The sequence below is a fragment of the Rhamphochromis sp. 'chilingali' genome, assembly GCF_963969265.1.
Source record: "Rhamphochromis sp. 'chilingali' genome assembly, chromosome: 14".
Classification (NCBI taxonomy): domain Eukaryota; kingdom Metazoa; phylum Chordata; class Actinopteri; order Cichliformes; family Cichlidae; genus Rhamphochromis; species Rhamphochromis sp. 'chilingali'.
In genome coordinates this window covers 1,929,238-1,949,506 of record NC_137941.1, presented here as the reverse complement: position 1 = coordinate 1,949,506, position 20,269 = coordinate 1,929,238, and the positions used below count along the sequence as shown (strand labels likewise).

Here is a 20,269-nt window from a genome sequence, read left to right as displayed (position 1 = left end):
CCTAATTATTTTCCCTTTTGCCTCTTTCTGTGTCATCCGAGTACTTTCTAGCAACGGCTGCTTCGCATTCACACAGCCACACCTGGGAGTGGACCGCTCTAGCCACAGTCTATTAGTGCTGGTCACACACTCTCCACTGGGAGCAGAGTCAAGTTTAGTGCCTTAGCTAAAGACACCTGGGAGCATTTCTCATTTTCCACTGAAAACTTGAAGGGATTTGCTCTGGCAAGCTTCCAGGGCCAAGACCTCTTTTCCCCCCTAATCAACTATTCCCTAATGTCACCACTTCAGGGTATAAACAACAATTACCTTGCAGGCCCCTTCCAATGCGGCCAGGTCCTTTTGCAGAGCATTTTGTAGCGCTCCAAGCAGGGCTCGTAGGGCTGGCGGAAGGCATAGCCTGCTCGTCGCACACGGACGTTCTCCATCAGGCCCAGGTAGCGCACCTGATGGCGGACCAGAGAGTCGGTGAAGATGTGGGATGCCTTCTTATCATTGGGCTTGATGCAGCTGGAAAGCAAAAATTAAGTTGCAGATATTAGGCTGGTGCGTAGAGCCGGCTGCAGTAACAGCAGCAGCTCTTAAGTGCGCTTTTTATAGATTAATAGACCGTGCTAGACGGTGAGAGTAACAGCAGGCCGGCTGTACTCTCTGGACTATTTGAAAATGATTTCAAAGCAAACTTTGAGAGAATCACAAACAGCACAAACTGCTCTTTCTGTGTAATCGATATGATCAGATTTACCGGATGTAGTTTGGGTTCTTGGTCTGCAGGTTCCTCATCAGCGTGCCCACTGAAGCTCTGAACTGGAATCCAGCAGTTAGTGGTCTCTTCAGGTTGACTTTGGCTGGGTTGCCTTCAGGAAACAGCTGTTTGATGAGGCTGTGGTTGGCTTTGTACATGGCCTGTGACAGGTCCCGGTACAGAAGGTCATTGTTCTTATCCACAAAGCCCTCCACACGATACAGCACCTGGATACACAGAGGGAAGTGAGCCATTCACAAAAAGGTATTTTCATACACAAGTTGAACAAAGTGGTTACTTCTTTTTACACTTTGATTTTATCCTATGCAAAAATTCATAATATTATATTATTAATTTGTTAACATGTCTTTTTTAACATATCCGTCAGCTGTTATTGTTGCTGCCTCGGGTACCTTGCCGGCGTAGTGCTGGATGCGGAAGCAGTTGTGCGGCAGGCTGTGGTCGTTGAGGAACTTTGAGTTCTTGTTCAGCCGACTCTCAAAGTGCTGGTGGTCCGCACAGATGGTGTTCAGTTTGTCCAGGAAGGTCTCATCAGTGACCGTCCCCGGCCTCAGACACTCCTCGTCCAGCATGGCCAAGATGCCGTTTTGATTCTGGCACAAACAAAAGGAGGTTTAGGGTCAAACTTCTGAAGGGTTCAATGTAGAAACGTATTATTCTGTCATGGCTCATGTGTTTCACAGTGCTGAACAATCTGTTCACAACAGCTCGGATAATCATCTCATTTTGCTAAGACAACGTCAGACTTAAAATCAGCTTTAATGATGAACTGCTTTTCAATAACAACACCGATCATGAGGTTACACAGGAGGTTTACGCCACCTCTGGAGTCACAGAGCGGGAGAAATCATCCAGATTTAACCAAAATTAGCGTTTCTCAGTTATTCCAGAGAAACAAGTGTGGAGAACATGAAAAGCCAAGAACAGACACAGGACTTACGTTCTCAATCAGGTCACAGATGATGGCATTGTTGAAATATTCAATGTTGGTCCACTCGATGCCCTGTAACAAATGCATAAGCAGAGGTATACAGACATTTGTGTACATTTTAGAGACTGATGTACGCTGCATGTGGGAGAGCTCAGCACAGCACGTGCATTTTCAGCGTGCACCTCATCTATCGCCTTTACCAAGTATTCATGTGCTGCAATTACAGAGACACATGTTGCAGCACTTAATATTTACATGGGCGTAATGAGAACAAATGCTCCGGGAAGGAAAAAACAAAGAGACTTGGGTTGGTCACAGATCTTGTTTCTTTCATCTTGAACTCGAGTGCGTTTATTGAAAATGATTTAATCAGGATAAACCGATGCGTTTCCATCAGTTCTGAAGACATAATTGTCCTCGGTGCTTTGATGTTATGTCCTACAGGCTCCGTCTGCCTCACGTCGAGGCCAGAGTCCCTTTGGAGACTCAAAGGAGGAACACTTTCAATCTTGCCCTCTCAGAAAGGTTCACTGGGCCTTGAAAAAATTTTTTAGCAGCCATCAACTTCATAGCTACTAACGGCTTGGTAACCTAGGTCGGGGTAAGCAACTGGACAGATATTTTGGAGGGGGGAGGGGCGGATGCACAGGAGGCATAGCTTAAACTGACGGGTGGCCGGCCGCATTCCTGATTGGTAATCCTCCCTTCTTGCTCCAGCACTGCGGTATTTTCCCATGCAGTATACTGGAGAGAGGCCAGGAGTGGAATATCATTGGTGGTGGTGTTAGTAGGGAAGTGGCGTGGGGGTCACTACCGCTGCACTCATACACAGAGCTCGGAAAACAAACAGAGCCTAAAGGCCCGCAGCGGGGAGTGTTTACTCTCGCCGGAGCGGAAGACCATTTCCGTCCCCAAGAATCCACAGAGGGAAGACGTGAAGGGAATAAATGAAGAGGGTTTTCATGACAGAGACACACGTGAAGTAATAATGCGTCTGGTCAAAGGGCGAGGCTTGTAGAGCTTAAACAGATGAGCGCCGAGCGCCAAGCCGCCAGCGCAACAAAGGTGTGCAGAGCGCCAACACGTAGAATGATGCAGATTCTGCACAGCTGTAGGCCTGCACAGCACAGCTCGCTCTGCAGGCCTACTTGTTGTTCCTAGAGTATTTAAAAGTAGAATGGGAGGCAGAGCCTTCAGTTTTCAGTGGAACCAGCTTCCAGTTTGGATTCAGGAGACAGACACTATCTCTACTTTCAAGATTAGGCTTCAAACTTTCCTTTTTGCTAAAGCATATAGTTAGGGCTGGACCAGGTGACCCTGAATCCTCCCTTAGTTATGCTGCAATAGACGTAGGCTGCTGGGGATTCCCATGATGCACTGAGGTTTTCCTTTCCAGTCACCTTTCTCACTCACTATGTGTTCACAGACCTCTCTGCATTAAATTATTTGTTATTAATAATCTTTGGCTGTCTCTCTTCTCTTCCACAGCATGTCTTTATCCTGTCTTCCTTCTCTCACCCCAACCGGTCGCAGCAGATGGCCCCGCGCCTCCCTGAGCCTGGTGCTGCTGGAGGTTTCTTCCTGTTAAAAGGGAGTTTTTCCTTCCCACTGTCGCCAAAGTGCTTGCTCATAGGGGGTCATATGATTGTTGGGTTTTTCTCTGTATCTATGAAGCGCCTTGAGGTGACTTTTGTTGTGATTTGGCGCTATATAAATAAAATTGAATTGAATCCCAGAGTTCACCATTCACACGCTCACCTCTCTGACATACTCTTCCTGCTCCTCACGCAGGGTCAGCTCGATGAAGATCTGCTGCAGTTTCTCGTTGCAGTAGTTGATGATGAACTGCTCAAAGCTGTTGTCCTGTGGGTGTAGCACCAGGAGGAGAAAAACAGTCAGACTTCTGTTAATGTGTTGGTTCATCTGCATTTCAGAGAATTCCTGCCACTAACGGTCTGCTGAGTGGCTTAATAACAGGTTAGAAGAAGGTAGGACAGGTGGACCATCGACATATCCGGATATCCAACATCCAGCTGTTTGTAAGTACTACACTTCAGGAATCTACGTCTGAAGGATCATCTCATCTTTCATTGTATTAAAAGCTTATCTGTCAAATCTGCTTCAGCTTCTTCTTCTCTTGGCTAACTGAGACTCATCCTTCATATCCATTTCCACTGGATTTGTCTGTTCAATTCACTTTTCCAAGATAATTTCCTGTTGTGTTTTATTAAAAAGTACGGTTGCACCTGCGCATCCTGAAAGTGAATTCATATCCTCAACAGTTGCACAGCTGCTTTTAGAAAACGAAGAGTAAAGCATGACTGTAACCCAGCATCACTTGATGTCGCTGCACGCACTGACACTTACCGTACCTCTGAAATGACACCAGTGATAATAAGTTTGAACAGCAGCTCGCTCCTTCTGAGGATTTGCTAACTCATTCTCCGACTGAGCACACACCTAATCAATCTGGACGTTGAACAATGGATACCAGGAAGGTTGTAATAATACCAGATAATGACAAATTCTTATCAGAACACGTTCCTGTGAACTGTCTTGGATTAGATTTCATTAAACATTGATGGAGCGTTGACTATATAACAGCCTCGACCACTTTTAATCCCCACAGCATTCACTTATTATTGTCGTCAATCATGACGGTGTTTAGTGGTGAGTCATGCTTCTTGGCACACTGGGTTAGGTTAACATTTATTGCTACGGTTAGAGGTTCAAAGACAGTTTAGTCCAACAGCTCGGAGAAGAGGACAAACCGAGGTTCTCAGTGACCAGGAAATAGGATCCACACGTACAAGTGGAGCAGTTTTTAAAACAATTTCCTTTTACTGAGAAACGAAAAGGTTGTCCACACACAGACACACACACACACACACACACACGTCGGCTCCAAAGTGGCAGCAGATGCGTGGCTGAAACATGTAAAAGAAACCAAAACTATTTTATCTACAGTCAATGTTTTTATGACAAGTGGTTAATATTCATTCAAGGACATAATAAAAATGCCTTCATGTTCACAGACTTTCATCAATGGTTCCACGTTTGAATAATAAACATTTAGCCAAGATGAACAATGTTCCTCTGAAGCTCAGTAACTGACATGTTGACCATGTTATTTTGTTTAAACTAAAATTTAACACACGATCGTTTTATGATGCTTTTAATATGCTGCGAGCTAAAGTTGGTACGGTCTGTGTCAAATATCAGCATGATATAAATAAAGTAAATACATTTTCATCTCTCCAAAATAACGATCCATTTTTAAACTAATCACTTTCTGTTATCCTGTTTAAAAACTGGAGCCAAATAAAGACTCAGCAATCAGCTTTCAGTCTTATTGAAACACCTGATCGTTCTAAGAAAGCATTTAATTCTACACTCATTAATATTAATAATAGAAACACCTGTTAGTGCAACAAGCAATAAGGCCGAGAGCTTCACATTCTTCACATAACTGTTATACATGTAGGCTTCACTGCAGGCCTGTTGCATTAGAGTGCATTGCTGTTAAGTGTACTGACTGAACTGACTTAAGCAGACTGTGACTTTGGCTTGTCCAGCCTCCTGTCAGCCGCGTGGCTCTGCTGCACACGAGGAGCCCTGAATCGTCCTTAACGGGGAGGTGAATTAAGGAGTTTAGATCACAGCATGCTCGCGGCCACAGCAAACAGGTGCAGGTGTTACTTACTCCATTCTGGTGACCCAGACACAACAACAACGAGAGGAGAGGAAGGACTCGAGAGTGAGTGGGGTGAACGAGCAGGGATAGGAGCAAGACATGATCGGGGGGCATCGTGCATCACAACAAAGAAACTTTTAAAGCCGTCATTCTGTTCAAACTCTGTCACATGTTTACATGCACTGCTGTCTATGTGGCGTTTGGTGCATTACTTTGTATACAGTTAGCATAAATGGAGCCGTCTGTTCTACGTCTCGCTGTAATATGTGATGTTAATGCTGAGAATCAGAATCACCTTTGATTGTGTAACAACAGCATGAATACGACGTGCAGAGTGTGCAAAGACTATTTTCCTGCTGTGAAATGCAGACTTTGAGAATTGAAACCACTTTTCCACAAAAATAATTTCAACTCCAGGAGCAACAACAAAAACTGAACTAATCTGATCTCAGTGTGGTTTTATCAGCTCTACGTTTCTGCCGACAGGCTCCACACAGGTACCAAAACATGCACGCAAACAGCTGAGGGCAAAATTCTTTTCCTTGTAATAAAAATGTTTGGATGGTCCGACTGTGTCCTTGTGGCCTGTCAGGATAAAAAAAGGCTGGTCTGAGCTGCTATTTGTCTCACCTCAAATATCTCAAAGCCGTAGATGTCCAGGACGCCCATGACCTTGTGCCGAGCTTTAGTTTGTGCCTGCAGGGACACAATATTGGTACCATTAGGAATAAAGTACAGCAGTGGAGTTTTGTCAGTCTAAATAAATAAATTAAAAAGATGCCTGACATCGCTTACTTGTATGCTTTCATTGATTCTGGTAACCAGCCAGCTAAACAAGCGACTGTAGAGATTTTTGGCAAGGGCATCTCGGGCATAGTAGGCCTGTGAATGAAGACACTGTTAATGATGAAGCGACAATAAAGCGAACCAGCAGAATCGGCAACGATTCATTTTATTACATATCTGCAGAATTTAACTAAACTTGTTCCTTAAAAAAAGCTATCGTGGCTACACTGATTCAAAGGAAACAGAGCAGCGGCCATACATGAGCAGAAATATGAGGATTATAAAGTCAGGCTAATAAACCCTTTCCTCGTCTGTTCTGGGCACACAGGGCCCATGTTTGCAGCATTAATGTTATATGAAGAGTCTGAATGAACCCACTAACCTCGAAAATATGACCTACATTTGAATTTCCAGGAGGAATACTGCACATGTATAATGCAGACGTTGTCATGTAGAAGTGGCACAGAGTCGGCAGCCAGTAAAGCAAGTCAACGGGAAGAAATGGCCCTTTGGTGTGTGTGTGTGTGTGTGTGTGTGTGTGTGTGTGTGTGTGTGTGTGTGTGTGTGTGTGTGTAATAAGCAGGTGAAAGAGATGCCAGTCTGCCTCTGACCTGGGCCACATTCAGCGTCGTGGAGACTTTCTCCATTTTAGCCTCCACTGTGCGGTAGCTGAACGCCCTCTCCAGCACCGACTGCTCGATCCCCAGCAGCTCACACATCTCCTTCAAATCTGCAAAGTAGCCACAGAAAACGGATTAAGACACGCAGAAAATGCTTTTGCAGACATCAGGTCTCATCTTGTGATGGTTCTTATTCTACATTTGATTCGAATCAGAGGGTAACGTCATAAGGAAGCTGTAAGGAGGAAGAATCAACCCTCGTAACCTCCTCAGCGTTTGGGTTTTATTCCCGACAATGAGGTGTTCCCACCGGCAGAGTCGAGGGAAAAGCAAAAACAGAGGACTCATCTGAATAACACGTTGCAGCTGATTATTAACAATGCAGTGTTTGATTCAAATGTGGGAAAAAAAGAGGAAAGCACGGTTGTCCAAGACTCACTGAGGGAAAAATACAAATGAATGATTTCCCTAAAAACAGCAGCTGTGAGGGTGAAACTCTTGTCACGCAAATCATAACACAAATATTGTTTGAGGACAACAAGCTGCCAACAGGGGACCAGGCCCAGTGAGCAGTGGGTCAAAAGGGTTAAATGAAAGGAGAAAATATTCACAATAACTCCTGTGAATAAAAAAACAAAACAGTGTAAAATATGTCCGATGAAGGCGCAGCAGCACCAAGCCCACCATTTTTGTCTTTGACGCGGCTCTCGTCGGTGCCGTTGCAGCGCGACTCTGGCTTGAACTCTATGTTGCCAAGCTTCAGCACAGCTGCCACCAGCTCCAGCACCGACTGCACCTCGTCCTCCATGAAGCCCACGATCTGCATGGCGTTCTGGAAGAGGGCGAGAAGAGGGAAAAGACAGAAACAACGTCACTAAGGCACCGACGTTCCTGCAACTTGGTGCAGAGGGGAACACCTACAAACATCACACAGAACATCCTGACAGCTGACAGGTAAAGTGAATCGCACTGATTATATCTTCATCATGGCCTCTGTTAGCAGGCGGGAGGTGTCAGAGAGGGGGAACATTTTGTCCTTAAAGTTGATGTTAGAAGCAGGAATCGTTTTCAAGCGTAAGGATTTGGGAGCGTTTGATAGAACTGGGTCAGCTCCTGTGGGGTGTTCCTGATCTGCAGGGGTCAGTGATCCAAGGTAGCTGAACCAGTGATGGGCTCATGGGTGGCCAAGACTCCCTTATGGTCAGCCTTTACTCCCACAGCAGCTCTTCAGTCCAACAGATGAGCTCAAATTGCAGAAAACGTTCATGCTGGTTCTGATAGAAAGGTGAGAAAACACAGAGCATCACAGGTTGCTGTGTGTGGAGCTGCAGACCTGACAGGGTCTCCATGCTGTCTGCTGCTGAAAGCACCAACACTGGACATGTGGCCATCAGATCTGGACCACAGAGCGATGGAAGAAGGTGGGCTGGTCTGATGAAGCACGTGGATGGCTGGGTGGTTGTTCCCCAGGTAAGTGATGAACATCTGGTACATCAGGATGCATTATGGGAAGAAGGCCAGCCAGCAGGGGCAGTGTAACACTTTGAGCAATGTTCTGCTGGGAAACCTTGTGTCCTGCGTCCATGTGGATGTTACTTTGACACGTACCATCTACCTAAGCATTGTTGCACATCATCTACACCCTTTCGTGGGAACAGTGCTCCCTGATGGCTGTGGCCTCTTCAGCAGGATAATGTGCCACAAGTCAGAAATGGTTCAGGAATGGTTTGAGCACAACAGCCAGTTTGAGGAGTTGACTTGACCTCCAAATTCCCCAGATCTCAATCCAGTCGAGCCATGTGCTGGACCCACACGTGGAGGCCCCACCTCACAGCATACAGGACTTACAGGACCTACATCTGGGTCCAGATACAACACACCTTCAGGGGCGGAGTCCATACCTCGATGAGTCAGGAGGACCAACACAATAGGTGCTGATAATGTTGTGTATATCACTGCTCTGTGATCAGTGTCTCACAATGAGTTTATTAAAAAGACACATCTAGTCTTCTCACTGGTTTGTGGAATCCACTCAAACTTGTACACACTGTATATATATAAAGCAAAATCCTATCAAACATATCAGCACAAGCTATCATAACACCTGAAATCATGAATTTGAATATTTAAATCTCTTTAACGGAATCCCGGTCCATCATATTACAGTCAAACTTCCTCTTCCTGGATCACAGACACAGAGCGGTGAACGGTGACGACCGATGATGGAGAATTCATGAATCGCAAACATTTAATCAAACATCAACAAATAAACATTTAAGAAAAGAAAGCTCCGTGTGGCGGCGTCATTGTGTGGAGGGAATGTCGTCTCGTGCTTCCTGTGGAGAAACGCAGCTGCAGCAGGAACAGCGTTAAAAACTCTGTGGGAGTCGATGAGAAGCAGGATGTGAGGAGGGGGAATGAGTACAGTAGAGAGTGACAGAGCAGGCTGTAGGGGCTTATACAGTAGCTGAGCAAAGCATGCTGAAACAGGCCTAATGACACAGCACAGGAGATAGCAGAGCGCTTCTCCCAGACACAACATCCTCTGTGTTACCATCAATAAGGCTGAGAAGACGCACAAAGACAAAATAGCACATATTTGTGCAGAGCTTCAATAAGAGGAAACTCTTTTCTCCCGTGGCTTTCTCTGTTTTTGGAGTTTTTCCTGTGTTTAATCAATACAAACCAGTCTTTAATCCACCGTCAAGATCAAAGTTCACCTGGTTTTGCAACAGGTGGGAGGGCCGCTGGCGTGAAGTGTTTACACAGCCAGCAATACTGACGCCAAAGCACGTTTGTTCGTTTGTTCTGCCGTGGAGATAACAGGGCAATCAGACCGCCTCCTCGCTCTGCCGCGCCACACCGAGTTAACAGAAATCCCGCAGAGAGGAAAGTCTGTGCCAAACGTCACGAGGGTGAGGCGCAGCGTCGGGCTCCACCAGTCATACGGACACACGTATGCGCTCTACTCACTCTGACTGTCCTGAAGTTAGCCGCATCGTCCAGTCCGCTGACCGCAGCAGAGTCCAGGCTCAGGTAGTTGTACTTGCTAAAGTCCCGGTCCAGCTTTAGCTTCCCTGTGACACACAAACCATGTGGTTGTCATTTAGACTCATGCAGCGTAACTACACTCCTGCCAGCTGCCCCATAAAATCCAGCACAGCTCTGTGAGCCGATAGAAGATGCTGAATTCAATTCCCGTTTAAAGAAACACAACTGATGGTGTTGCCTTAGAAATTTTAGAAAAATGTGTCTAAGCCCTGGGGTATTGCCCTCCTTCAGTTCTGACACGGTGTATTCAAACACTGAGCTGCTGCTGTGAACATCATGCTGGAAGATCAGATTGCCCTCTTTAAAGGCCTCCCTGTCATTTAGTAGAGAAATCCTCTTCTGGGTGCATGTGTCAGATTTCATTCATAGCAGTATTAACAACAGCTAGAGCCTCAGTGATGTGTGCGCTCTGGGGTCAATGACCATTATATTGTTCCATTAAACAATGGCCCCTCGCAGCAGAAACGCAAACAGAGCGAGTGGGTTTCACTCTCTTTGTTCTCGTGGTGTTTATTAGGCAGGAAGGGCGACTTATTAATGCGTTAGCCATGTGTTCATGCAGCTGCATGGGGGGATTGGCACATTTAGTATACACACGGTAAACGTAACAGTAAGCAGAACATCAGGCCTATTTTTTTAATTCATACTGCGAGCATCCAGAGACGTGCACATTCTGAGGTCTTTCTCCTGATTCTCAAAGTGGCATTGATCCCGGCAGCTCTACGTTCCTGTCCAGGTCACCATTCGACCAGCTTTTCCAGCAGTTTTACTCACTGAGCGTGTCGTCTGAGGCTCCAGACAGAAGCTGATAAAAGACGTGGAAGTTCCTTTCGCCTCTCGGCTGCTTCACCACACGTGACTTCTCGAGCAGATCTAAAAAAAGAAAGAAAGAAAAAACAAAAGGAAACAATGACACACAAAGACGAACCAGAAGCCTGCACAGGAAATCCTTCTGCTGCCACTCTCAGGTGCCCCCAGCAGTAAATATCGAGCCGAGCCTCAGGAATTAAAGCTGCCCGGTCTGTATTTATAGAGCTCGACTGGGATCCTCGTCCAGCGATGGTTTTTTCAGTCTCCAAGGTGACCAAACCAATATTGGTAATTATCTCTGTGTGCAAACACCACAGGAAGAAACCCCACGAACGATATCAGACGTCAGCCCTTTCTCCGGGGCTGGAACCGAGTGCACCTGATTAAAGAGGGACCATCATCCTCTCACCACATCAGGAGGAGTACGATTTAATTAAAGCCCGACTGTGCTGCTCAGCAACATCACCGGCTGAATAAGCATTCAATTTGTCTATTTTTAAAAAACAGCTTATTTTAGGAAACTTGAAGAGTTGGTGTTGTACTCAAGTGAAGAGTCTGGGGAACAAACTGACCACAGTGACCGGGACCAAAAATCAGAAGGAAATAAAAACGGCTTTTGGCAATTTTCAGCACTTAAGGCTGTTTAAACACCGACTCACAGATCTGTGGTCGTGGCTCCACTGCAAGCACCAAACTAGAGGTCGCTGCAGCCCCGGGGCTGTCGGGGTTAGCAGCGGATTGTGACACCCACCGGCCACGAATCACGTTAGTGGCTCCGTGAGAGCTTGCACATCAATAATACAACATCCACAACTGAGTGGCTGTCAGCAGCAATACAGAGCTGTGATTAAAGATACAGAGAGGACAAGACAAGCCACTGAAAACCAGTTCCTCCATCACAGACAGACACAGGGGCAGGGCAGCGAAGTGACCTGAGCACAGCCATGTCCAGCCACACTCAGTACTCAGCTTTACTTTGAAGAGAAGGAAGGATTCCACTTTCTGCTGCAAAGCCTCCTGAACAGCGTTTATTTAATGTTCCCTCAGCCTCAGATAAGCAAACACACATTCAAGCATCCGTGCGGGAACAATATTGTGTTATGTTGTGACTAAAGGCATGCCAAAAATGTCTCCCCACTATCATTACCAACGCTACTGAGAACTTCTCATAAATCATAACCAGCTATTCTCGGCCGTAGGAAGCGGCGAAGGCTCAGAGGAGGTTCGTCTAAAACATAATGAGCAGACAGGAATCCATCCAGGCCTGGAAGAGCAGCCGTGTAGCTAGCCAGCTCGGTCTGACCAAGTCACATGTCAGCAGCTGCTTCTCACAGACCATCTTTGTGTCTGACTGACTCAGGCGAGCAGACAGAGGTTCATTTGTGCCTCGGCTGTCAGCTTCCGTCTTTGTTTCTGTGACCTCTGCCGGGGAAACCAGCTCAGACAAAACAATGTGAACAGAGGCGAGATCAAACCAAAACACTGCCAAGGAGCCGAGGGGGGAAAGACGAGGCTGGAATGACGGCGTTTTCGGAGGAATGTGATTTACAAATATTTAAAATATCAATCAGGGAAAAAAAAGAAGCTTTCTTTCCATTTTATTACTCACAGTTACTGATGACTCCGCCCAGGGGATCTCCTTTGAAGTCAAACTCAATGTCCATGTACTTTCCCTGAGGGTCAAAGAGCAGCAGTTAGATTTTATTGCCATTGTCTATTTTTAAAAACGTCGTATAGATTCAGTCGGTCGGAGAAGTGTAAGGACTCCGAGCACCTAAAGATAACAGGGAGGCGTGACCTCTTTTTAAAAAATGACATTCAGGCCTTTTTTCTGACTCTCTCTGAAACCTGGAAGTTGAGACAGAGAGTCCTGTGTTTGGGCTTTTTCCCTCCTCTGATGTATTAATAGCAGACAGCTCCTCTGAACAGGCCAAGCTCTGCTGGTAAATGGGTTTTAGCCAAACTCAATAAGCCTGCTGCACTCAGCAAAATGAAGAGCCAGCTTGACTTATAGTTTTCTGATCAACCGATGGCGCTCTGATGAGCTGATATCTGGTGAGCGGGCCTGAGGTTGCTGCGAAGGTTAGCTAAATATAAACAGATCAGGGTCATAATCCGTTATAACGCTCACCGCTACAACTGCATGTCCGTGCACCGGCATGTGCTGCCATCTAAAAGTAGGCGGATGATTTAAAAACCGTGTGCACGGTGACACAAAAACTGGGACACGACAGGTAGGTTGGCAGTTCGCCTGCGAGCTGGCACACGCTGGGAGAATCGTTTTCTTTTACAATAATCGAGCGTCAGGCACAAGAAGGAGAACAAAGTTCAGTCCTGGGGGGCTGGGGTGTTACTGAAATAGACTTTTTTGGGATGGACTGCCAGCTGCTAAGATGAAGTGACTTTTTCTCTTTGAAGAAACTGCAGCTAACTAAACATTCATGTTAGAAACATTTAGAAATGAACAGTGATGGAAATCACAGGAGATCAGACGTCCCCAAAATACTGAACTGGGCATTTTGAGGAAAACAAAGGCAATGTTACAACTGCAGTTACATTGTTACATTGTAACATTGAAATTGCAGTGTGTGTGTGTGTGTGTGTGTGTGTGTGTGTGTGTGTGTGTGTGTGTGTGTGTGTGTGTGTGTGTGTGTGTGTGTCCAAAGCAGCTACTTAATCACCCTTATGACGCCAGACCTATGTTAGAGATAGGCATTAAATTTCTCCTGCTTTTCCAACAATCAGATTCAGAGAGATACGAGACGCAGAGGAACGGGCGGCGCAGTGTAGGTGAAAGGCCTCGTCCTGCTCGCTTTATGTAAAGAGCATTTCCTGAGGCATGTGCACATGTACTATATCAAATGTGCAAAGCCTGCTCAGACTGAGGGGGCGTGTGGACCCGTCTACTGGGAAGATCCAGGGTCTCAGATTACATGGGAACACAGGGAGGACACCAAGAAATATCACCTGTATTTGAAAAAACATATTCACATGCATGATAGTCAAACTACCTCACATGCATGAAAACACGTTCTGGAGTAATGTTGCCATAAACACAAACAGTATAAGCACACAGGACATGCACACCAAGTATTCAAGAAACAAAAGCTTTCTGAAAAAGAATGTGTGTCACGAGATCATTTTTCCAAACCACAGAAGCTCGTCCTGCATACTTACAAATCTGGAAGAGTTGTCATTTCTTACAGTTTTGGCATTTCCAAAAGCTGAAGAGAGGAAAAAAAGAAAAATCAGACACAAATAATTAAACTAATGGATTCAGAAAGCTTTACAAATAATGCAAAGCTTGTGCAAATAACCTCAGAGTAAAGTTACCGCCGATGCATTGCAGAGAGGCCATTAAGAATATTCAAAACCTTCATAATGATCCCTAACCTCGTGCCCGAGTCCAGCTAGCTGTCAATCATACATGGCCTGGATGTCAAAGCCATTTGTACTGATGAGGCCCCATAATTCTGGGTGGATTAAGCAAAGCACCAGGGCTTTGCAGGCTTAGGGCGGGCTGAACCTTGATGTCACGCCACGTTCAAAAAGTGCTTCAATGCGGGCTCCTGCTTGTAAATAAACGTAACTAAAGGGTTCGTTAAATATTCATTTTTGACACAAACAACTTTGTGTTTCGTGCACAATCAGGCCTTTCAGAACATCTCCCTGCTACGACCTTTCCATTGGCTTCACACCACATTTCTACATAAAGATGCCATTAACGTGTCACGCATCACAGCGCTATTAGCATAACTGCTTAATTGCTGATAACAGCTGATTAATGTGCATTTAAGTCGGCGGTTGCTGTGAATGTGTGGGCTGCTAGTCTGGCACAATGGCAGCCAGAGGGAGAGGAGGACGGGGAAGGAGAGGGCTGGAGGAAGATAAAGAGACGTAAATGAAAAGAAACCGAGGGCGACAAAGAACGAAACCAACGCGTATCGTGTCGCAGAGCGCGAGCGTGACGGATCCGTCGTGTTAAGCGTGACTCTGTTCCCTTTCCCCCTTCTCAGTGTTAGGGCAATTAGACTGACGTGAGCTAAACTCTTGCAGATGTGCGGGGTTTTCTGCAGCAACCCGGGCATACAGCTTCATCATTCATGGGCATTTCCTGTCCACTGCCCCCAATTAAAATACAGCTGTTTGTGTGCCAGAACTGAGCTGTGGGAATGAGTGTGTGTGTGTGTGTAGCGTCCCGTTTAGCTAAGAAAATAAAAAAGTGTATTATACAGTATTTATAAGATCCCTAAAGTTATTTTGCGGATGAGTTAACTTGCCTGTGATTACATTTCCATGGTTATATAATCATCTGTGTTTACAGATTAGCTAAGCTAGCTAAAAGAAATGTTTTGTAGGTTGTGTGACTAACTGCCAGGAGCTTTGCATTTTTGTTTTGGTGTATTGTGCATTTGGAAATCAAGCCAAAATATCAAAGACCATCATTAAACGCTCTCATGCAGCGGTTTGCAGTGCATTTACAGTCGGGCTGCAAATATCCTGCACAGTCTTCTCGTTTCCTAAACGCCGAGTAAAGAAAGCTGCTTTTCTCAGCTGCACTTTGAAGATCTCTTGAATTAGAGCAGCTCTGGCAACCCCTCAACACACATCCACCCTCCAAACGTGAACTTCAGACAACCCAGCTCCTGAATTGGGACGCAGCTTGGGCATCTTCACTCACCCTCCAGCACGGGATTGGACTGCAGCAGCTGTTCCTTGACCTTATTCACCTCGTGGCCCTTCCCACACACCGCTGCCACATACGACATTACCAGCTTACTGGCCTCTGAAACACACACACAGATAAATATAATGTGATTCACATGACTGAGGGACAAGTGCAGAGATGTCGACCTGTTTCACCATCCCCTATAAAAATCCCCCTTACATCATCCCCCCCGACAGCCATCAGAGCAGGGTGTGGACCGTTCGTTAGGGTGCAGAGCAGAGGAGGAGGTCCCGTTATAAAGACTTGCTTTGTTAAATTACACGGTGACCAGAATTGCATCACATTATCATCATTCATACTATGATTACACTGAAAGCCAGGGGAAAGCACGGGAATAAAACTTTCTGTGGAGCTGAAAGTGATTTAAAAATGCTCCAGCACAGCGTGCTGCAACTAAGACACGTTTCCCCAAAAATAATTCTCTGCTTGGCTCAAAAAGCTACATGTCCTGTCTGAACAAGCGACAAGCCTCGTCGGACGACGGCTGGCATCAGGATCGTCTCTCCTGACCAGAGAGCGGACGGTGACCCAGAACCGGCGATGCGTGCGGCGTGCCAGGCAAGGACAGGAAAGACCTTCAGAGCAGTCGTCGGTACAGATTCCTGATTAGTCTGGCAAACAGCTCGGGACACGTACTTTTATCTAAACGTAGGAAAAAACTTTTCTGAGTTACAAGCTGAGGACTTTAATCCTCACGTTGTTATCTCTCAGGTTAGGAAAGTAAACGTACTCCGTCTGCAGACAATAAAAACTGTTATGTCTCCTGCACACTGAGATGGAATCTGATAATAATTTTGGTCACATCCCCTTTGTAGAAGCCACAGTCAGAGAGAGCCTGAAAAAAGAAACCCCTATCACACTTTAATGTCAATGACCCATATCGATAGGGTTGGTTTTGATGGCCTCGTTTCACTGCAGAGCTTCGGGGCTGATGAGATTACCGAAATCCAAATTTATCTCCGACTTGGCTGCAGAAACGGCTCCTCGGAGTCGTTTTTTCTTTTCCCTCCAACAACCAGGAGAGGTTTGGAGTTGGAATAAAGCCTGGTGCATCCTACAGAACAGAACACGGCCGGTCTGACTGCACTGTGCCCCCCGTGGTGGACGCCACTGATGCATCACCGAGAAATAATCCTGGTTATGGATAATATATATTCCTACACAGTGCTGACAAAGGCTGCAGGCAAAGTTCTGCTGGGAAATCGGAGCTCCTGTCAGAGATCAGCATAGCAAGAGTTTGAAAGCAGGTTACACAAAGGAAATGTATTGATATGCTGGAACTTCTTAGCTTTATTAATAATGCAACTTGTTGCTTAAACATGTGGTGTTCAGTGTATTCAGATTTTTAGGGGGTGATGTAGGATGATGGAGAGGTCTGAAAAGCTCTCAAAAAATACGACAAATAAAGTACAGCTTTAGAAAAATGAAAACATAACAGTCTGAGGTCATTAAGGTTGTTTTGCACAGCCTTATAAATGCATGTAGGGATTTTGTACAGCTTACTCGGGCTGCTGCCACGTCTCACCGAGCCAGAACGTTCTTCGGGACAACGTTGGCCGTGCGAACAGGTCAGAGTTTGAACTCAAAGTATGAATGAATGTCTGCAGCTGCACTGAGCTGCAGCAGCACTCCCAGAGCCAACACGCAGTCAGATGCATACTGCTGTTACCTGTGACACAGCACAGGAAATACCATCCTCTTGTGTTTCTGTACAGTATGTGAAACTGCTCCAGAACATGGATACACCATCATAAAAACCACACAATATGGAAAAAGGCTTCAGTCTGATGGAAAGTCCAGCCTTTAAGTGTTCATAACAGTGTGAATGTGACTGACTGGCTCTGAATATACATAATTTCACAAATATGAGGAAACCACAGCCGTGTGTTTGCTGCTGTAATATGTCTACCGCCATGACTTTATGTGAGCAGAGTCATTATCTAGTTTCATGTCCCAACACGATGTTCTCAAAACAAAACTGACATCAGCTCCCTTTTATGGAGGATTACATCCCACAGCCCTTATCGGCTTCTTTACAAGTTATGACTACATTTAAAACAAAGAACCGCTGAGCACATGAAGTGTTAGACACTCTGTTAGAGCCTGATTGAAAGTGTTCGTTCAGTGTGGTGAGGTGATCCCGTTACCTGCTCTGAAGTTATGACACAACAAAAAAAACTGAGCATTTACCAGTTTTCCCAGCTCCGCTCTCCCCTGTGATGAGAATGCACTGGTCCTTGTCCTGGTCCCTCAGCGAGCGGTAGGCCTCGTCTGCCAAAGCGTAGCTGCAAAAGCACAAACCCGAAAGCCTCCACGTTACATTTGCACACAGCTAACTGCTGTTCACGTATATTCTCTGACATTTTGTGGGTGAGGGCAGTTAGAGGTCGTTCACACACGCTGCACGCTTATGTGCCAGGCTGCATGGCGTCTACACTAATCACCAGCACGTGGGATCACTGGCTTGGATCGGGACATCTTGGACATGCACAGACGTGCAGTGAGCTGCAGCTTTAGTTGGCTGGCCTGTCCTCGGGATTTGGCTCTGACAAAACTTAATTATTAAAATGATGTCACAGCGACTCTGATTTGTTGTATATTTATACACATATTGAAACCTTTACATATAAAATGCATTTTTAGGAATCTGCCTGCTTTAATAAAACCTCGAGAGGTCCCCGAATAATGAAAGCAGTCTACGTGAAACCGACCTGGGTGGATAATTAATGATACAAAGGTTAAAAAAAAAAAAACCTACGTCTTACATTCTGGGACAACAACACAAAGGAAAAGTGAAACTACAGTTTCGCCCCCACTCAGTTCCACAACAATACATTATTTGTTCTCTTAATGCAGGAAATCCCCTGTGATGGTCTGAGATCAGGGTGTGGATGTACGAGGGCCATATCGCAGTGACAGCTTTTTATCTCTTGTGGCAAAATGGTCTATAATTCTGATACGATATTCCCACAAAGACAGAGCGCTAAGGAGACGCCTGCGACAACAACTTTTTACAGCTTCCATTTGGCAAACAGTCGTTCACAGCGCGGCAAGAGCTGCGTCCAACTTTCTCCTCCAACAGGACACGAGACGGCAAATCAGCTGTTCCGGCCCGTACTTTGGCTTGATTCAGGAATTTGGTCCAAAGCAGTGTGTGTCTGTGTGTCTGTGTGTGTGTGTGTGTGTGTGTGCAGGAAAAGATAGAGTGGATTTGCAATATCGGATCATCTAAGACCTCCATTATGAGCTCCGGCAGGATTAAGTAAAGGCTGATGTATTGTGGGGGTGTCACTGGAAAGAAACTGGGATAACACAAATTTTGTCTTAAGCTCGTTTCAAACAGACGACCTCGCTGCTCACGTGACCCCGAGAGTCCCCAAGATCTCTACAGATACAACAAGACTCTCTTAGTTCTGATAACATTGAAAGCATCAAGGTCTTAATCTCCCAGCTTTTCGAGTATCAAGCAAAGATCAACATCTTTAAGTCTTACATTTCACATTGAGTAAAGGGTAAACATAGCTCTAGGTCATTTTGGAGGAATGCTTCAGAAACAGCCTCTCCCCAGCGTCTAATTTGCTCTTATTCCTGCCTGGAGGGTGGGAACACTCGAAAAGTCCCAGGTCTCGGTAATATCCCAAATCAAGAATTTATATGCACAAAGTGCACCCGACGTGAACGCAGGGAAGAATGTGACATTCACGGATGCTGACACGCAGCACTACCATTGGGCACTGGGTCTGAACTCTGAACGCTTGCTGAGGTTACATTTATTTGTAGAGGCAATGCTGTTGTCAGATTCAAGTACTCTGCACATCAAAATGAGCTCCAACCATCTGGCTTTAAAACCAGTTAAATTAGGTTCAAAGCGATTTCTAAAGGAAGTGTCATCATTCGAGTTTGTGCAAAGGCTGTCCGGCATCATTCTGTGATTCCTGCTCCAGCTTTCAGAAATCCACCAAGACGTGGAAAATGAAACTCCTGCCTAAATCTAATTTTGGGTGAAGCAGCGAATGCATTAGTGAGGCCGGGGCTGCACGGAGCCGAACTTTAAAGCGTGCAATCACACACTGAACTAACACTGACCCCTGATTTGTAAAGAACTTGATTGCTAGTAGGAAGCCATGACAGAGAGAGTGCCAGAGATAGACCGCCTAGTGAATGTATTCCAGACCACAATATGAAGTTAAAGCTCAGGCGGGCTAATGGAGCTCAAGGTTCTGCACCATCACACATTGATTTGAATCAGACCTCATTCGGCCCTGCTGCCAGGCCTCTCCTTTAACAGCCCCCAGTGCAGGCCCGCAAACAATCCATAAGGTAATGGGCTATACTAGGGCAGCATTTCTCCGACTGACAGGCTGGTGTGAGTAGTAAATATAATTGTGAACTAATATGAAGGAACCCAGAGAAACCATACCACACCAAAGAACAGGATTCCAGTTAAACTCCCATTCAGTCCATTTATTTACCCTGGAGTCCTGTAAATATGGCTAATAAATAATAACCCAGATGTGCTGTAGGCATCCAGGACAACAGTTTGCCAATTCAATTTCATTTATACAGCGTAAAATCACAACAACAGTCGCCTCACAGTGCTTTACTGTAGACCCTACAATAACACATAGAGAGAAATACCCAGCACTTTGGCGACAGTGGGAAGGAAAAACTCCCTTTTAACAGGAAGAAACCTCCAGCAGAACCAGGCTCAGGGAGGGGCGGGGCCATCTGCTGCGATTGGTTGGGGAGAGAGAAGGAAGACAGGATAAAGACATGCTGTGGAAGAGAGACAGAGATTAATAACAAAAACACCCAGTGCATCATGGGAGTCCCCCAGCAGCTTACACCTATTGCAGCATAACTAAGGGAGGATTCAGGGTCA

At 45.7% G+C, this 20,269-nt stretch overlaps 1 protein-coding gene across 5 annotated transcripts in view; it reads right to left on the bottom strand.

Moving 5' to 3' along the window:
- myo1b (myosin IB) overlaps nt 1–20,269 on the bottom strand; it is a 55,848-nt gene that overhangs the window by 12,406 nt on the left and 23,173 nt on the right. For all 5 annotated transcript variants that reach the window (XM_080902633.1, XM_080902635.1, XM_080902634.1 and 2 more), the window contains exons 4-18: nt 17,578–17,672; nt 15,340–15,444; nt 13,836–13,882; nt 12,268–12,331; nt 10,623–10,721; nt 9,771–9,874; nt 7,482–7,629; nt 6,789–6,907; nt 6,187–6,273; nt 6,022–6,087; nt 3,456–3,560; nt 1,707–1,769; nt 1,159–1,359; nt 746–972; nt 310–510 (exon numbers count right to left, since the gene is read on the bottom strand). In XM_080902633.1, coding sequence (XP_080758759.1) covers nt 310–510; nt 746–972; nt 1,159–1,359; nt 1,707–1,769; nt 3,456–3,560; nt 6,022–6,087; nt 6,187–6,273; nt 6,789–6,907; nt 7,482–7,629; nt 9,771–9,874; nt 10,623–10,721; nt 12,268–12,331; nt 13,836–13,882; nt 15,340–15,444; nt 17,578–17,672 — 1,731 coding nt within the window. The remainder of the gene's footprint in view (nt 1–309; nt 511–745; nt 973–1,158; nt 1,360–1,706; nt 1,770–3,455; nt 3,561–6,021; nt 6,088–6,186; nt 6,274–6,788; nt 6,908–7,481; nt 7,630–9,770; nt 9,875–10,622; nt 10,722–12,267; nt 12,332–13,835; nt 13,883–15,339; nt 15,445–17,577; nt 17,673–20,269) is intronic.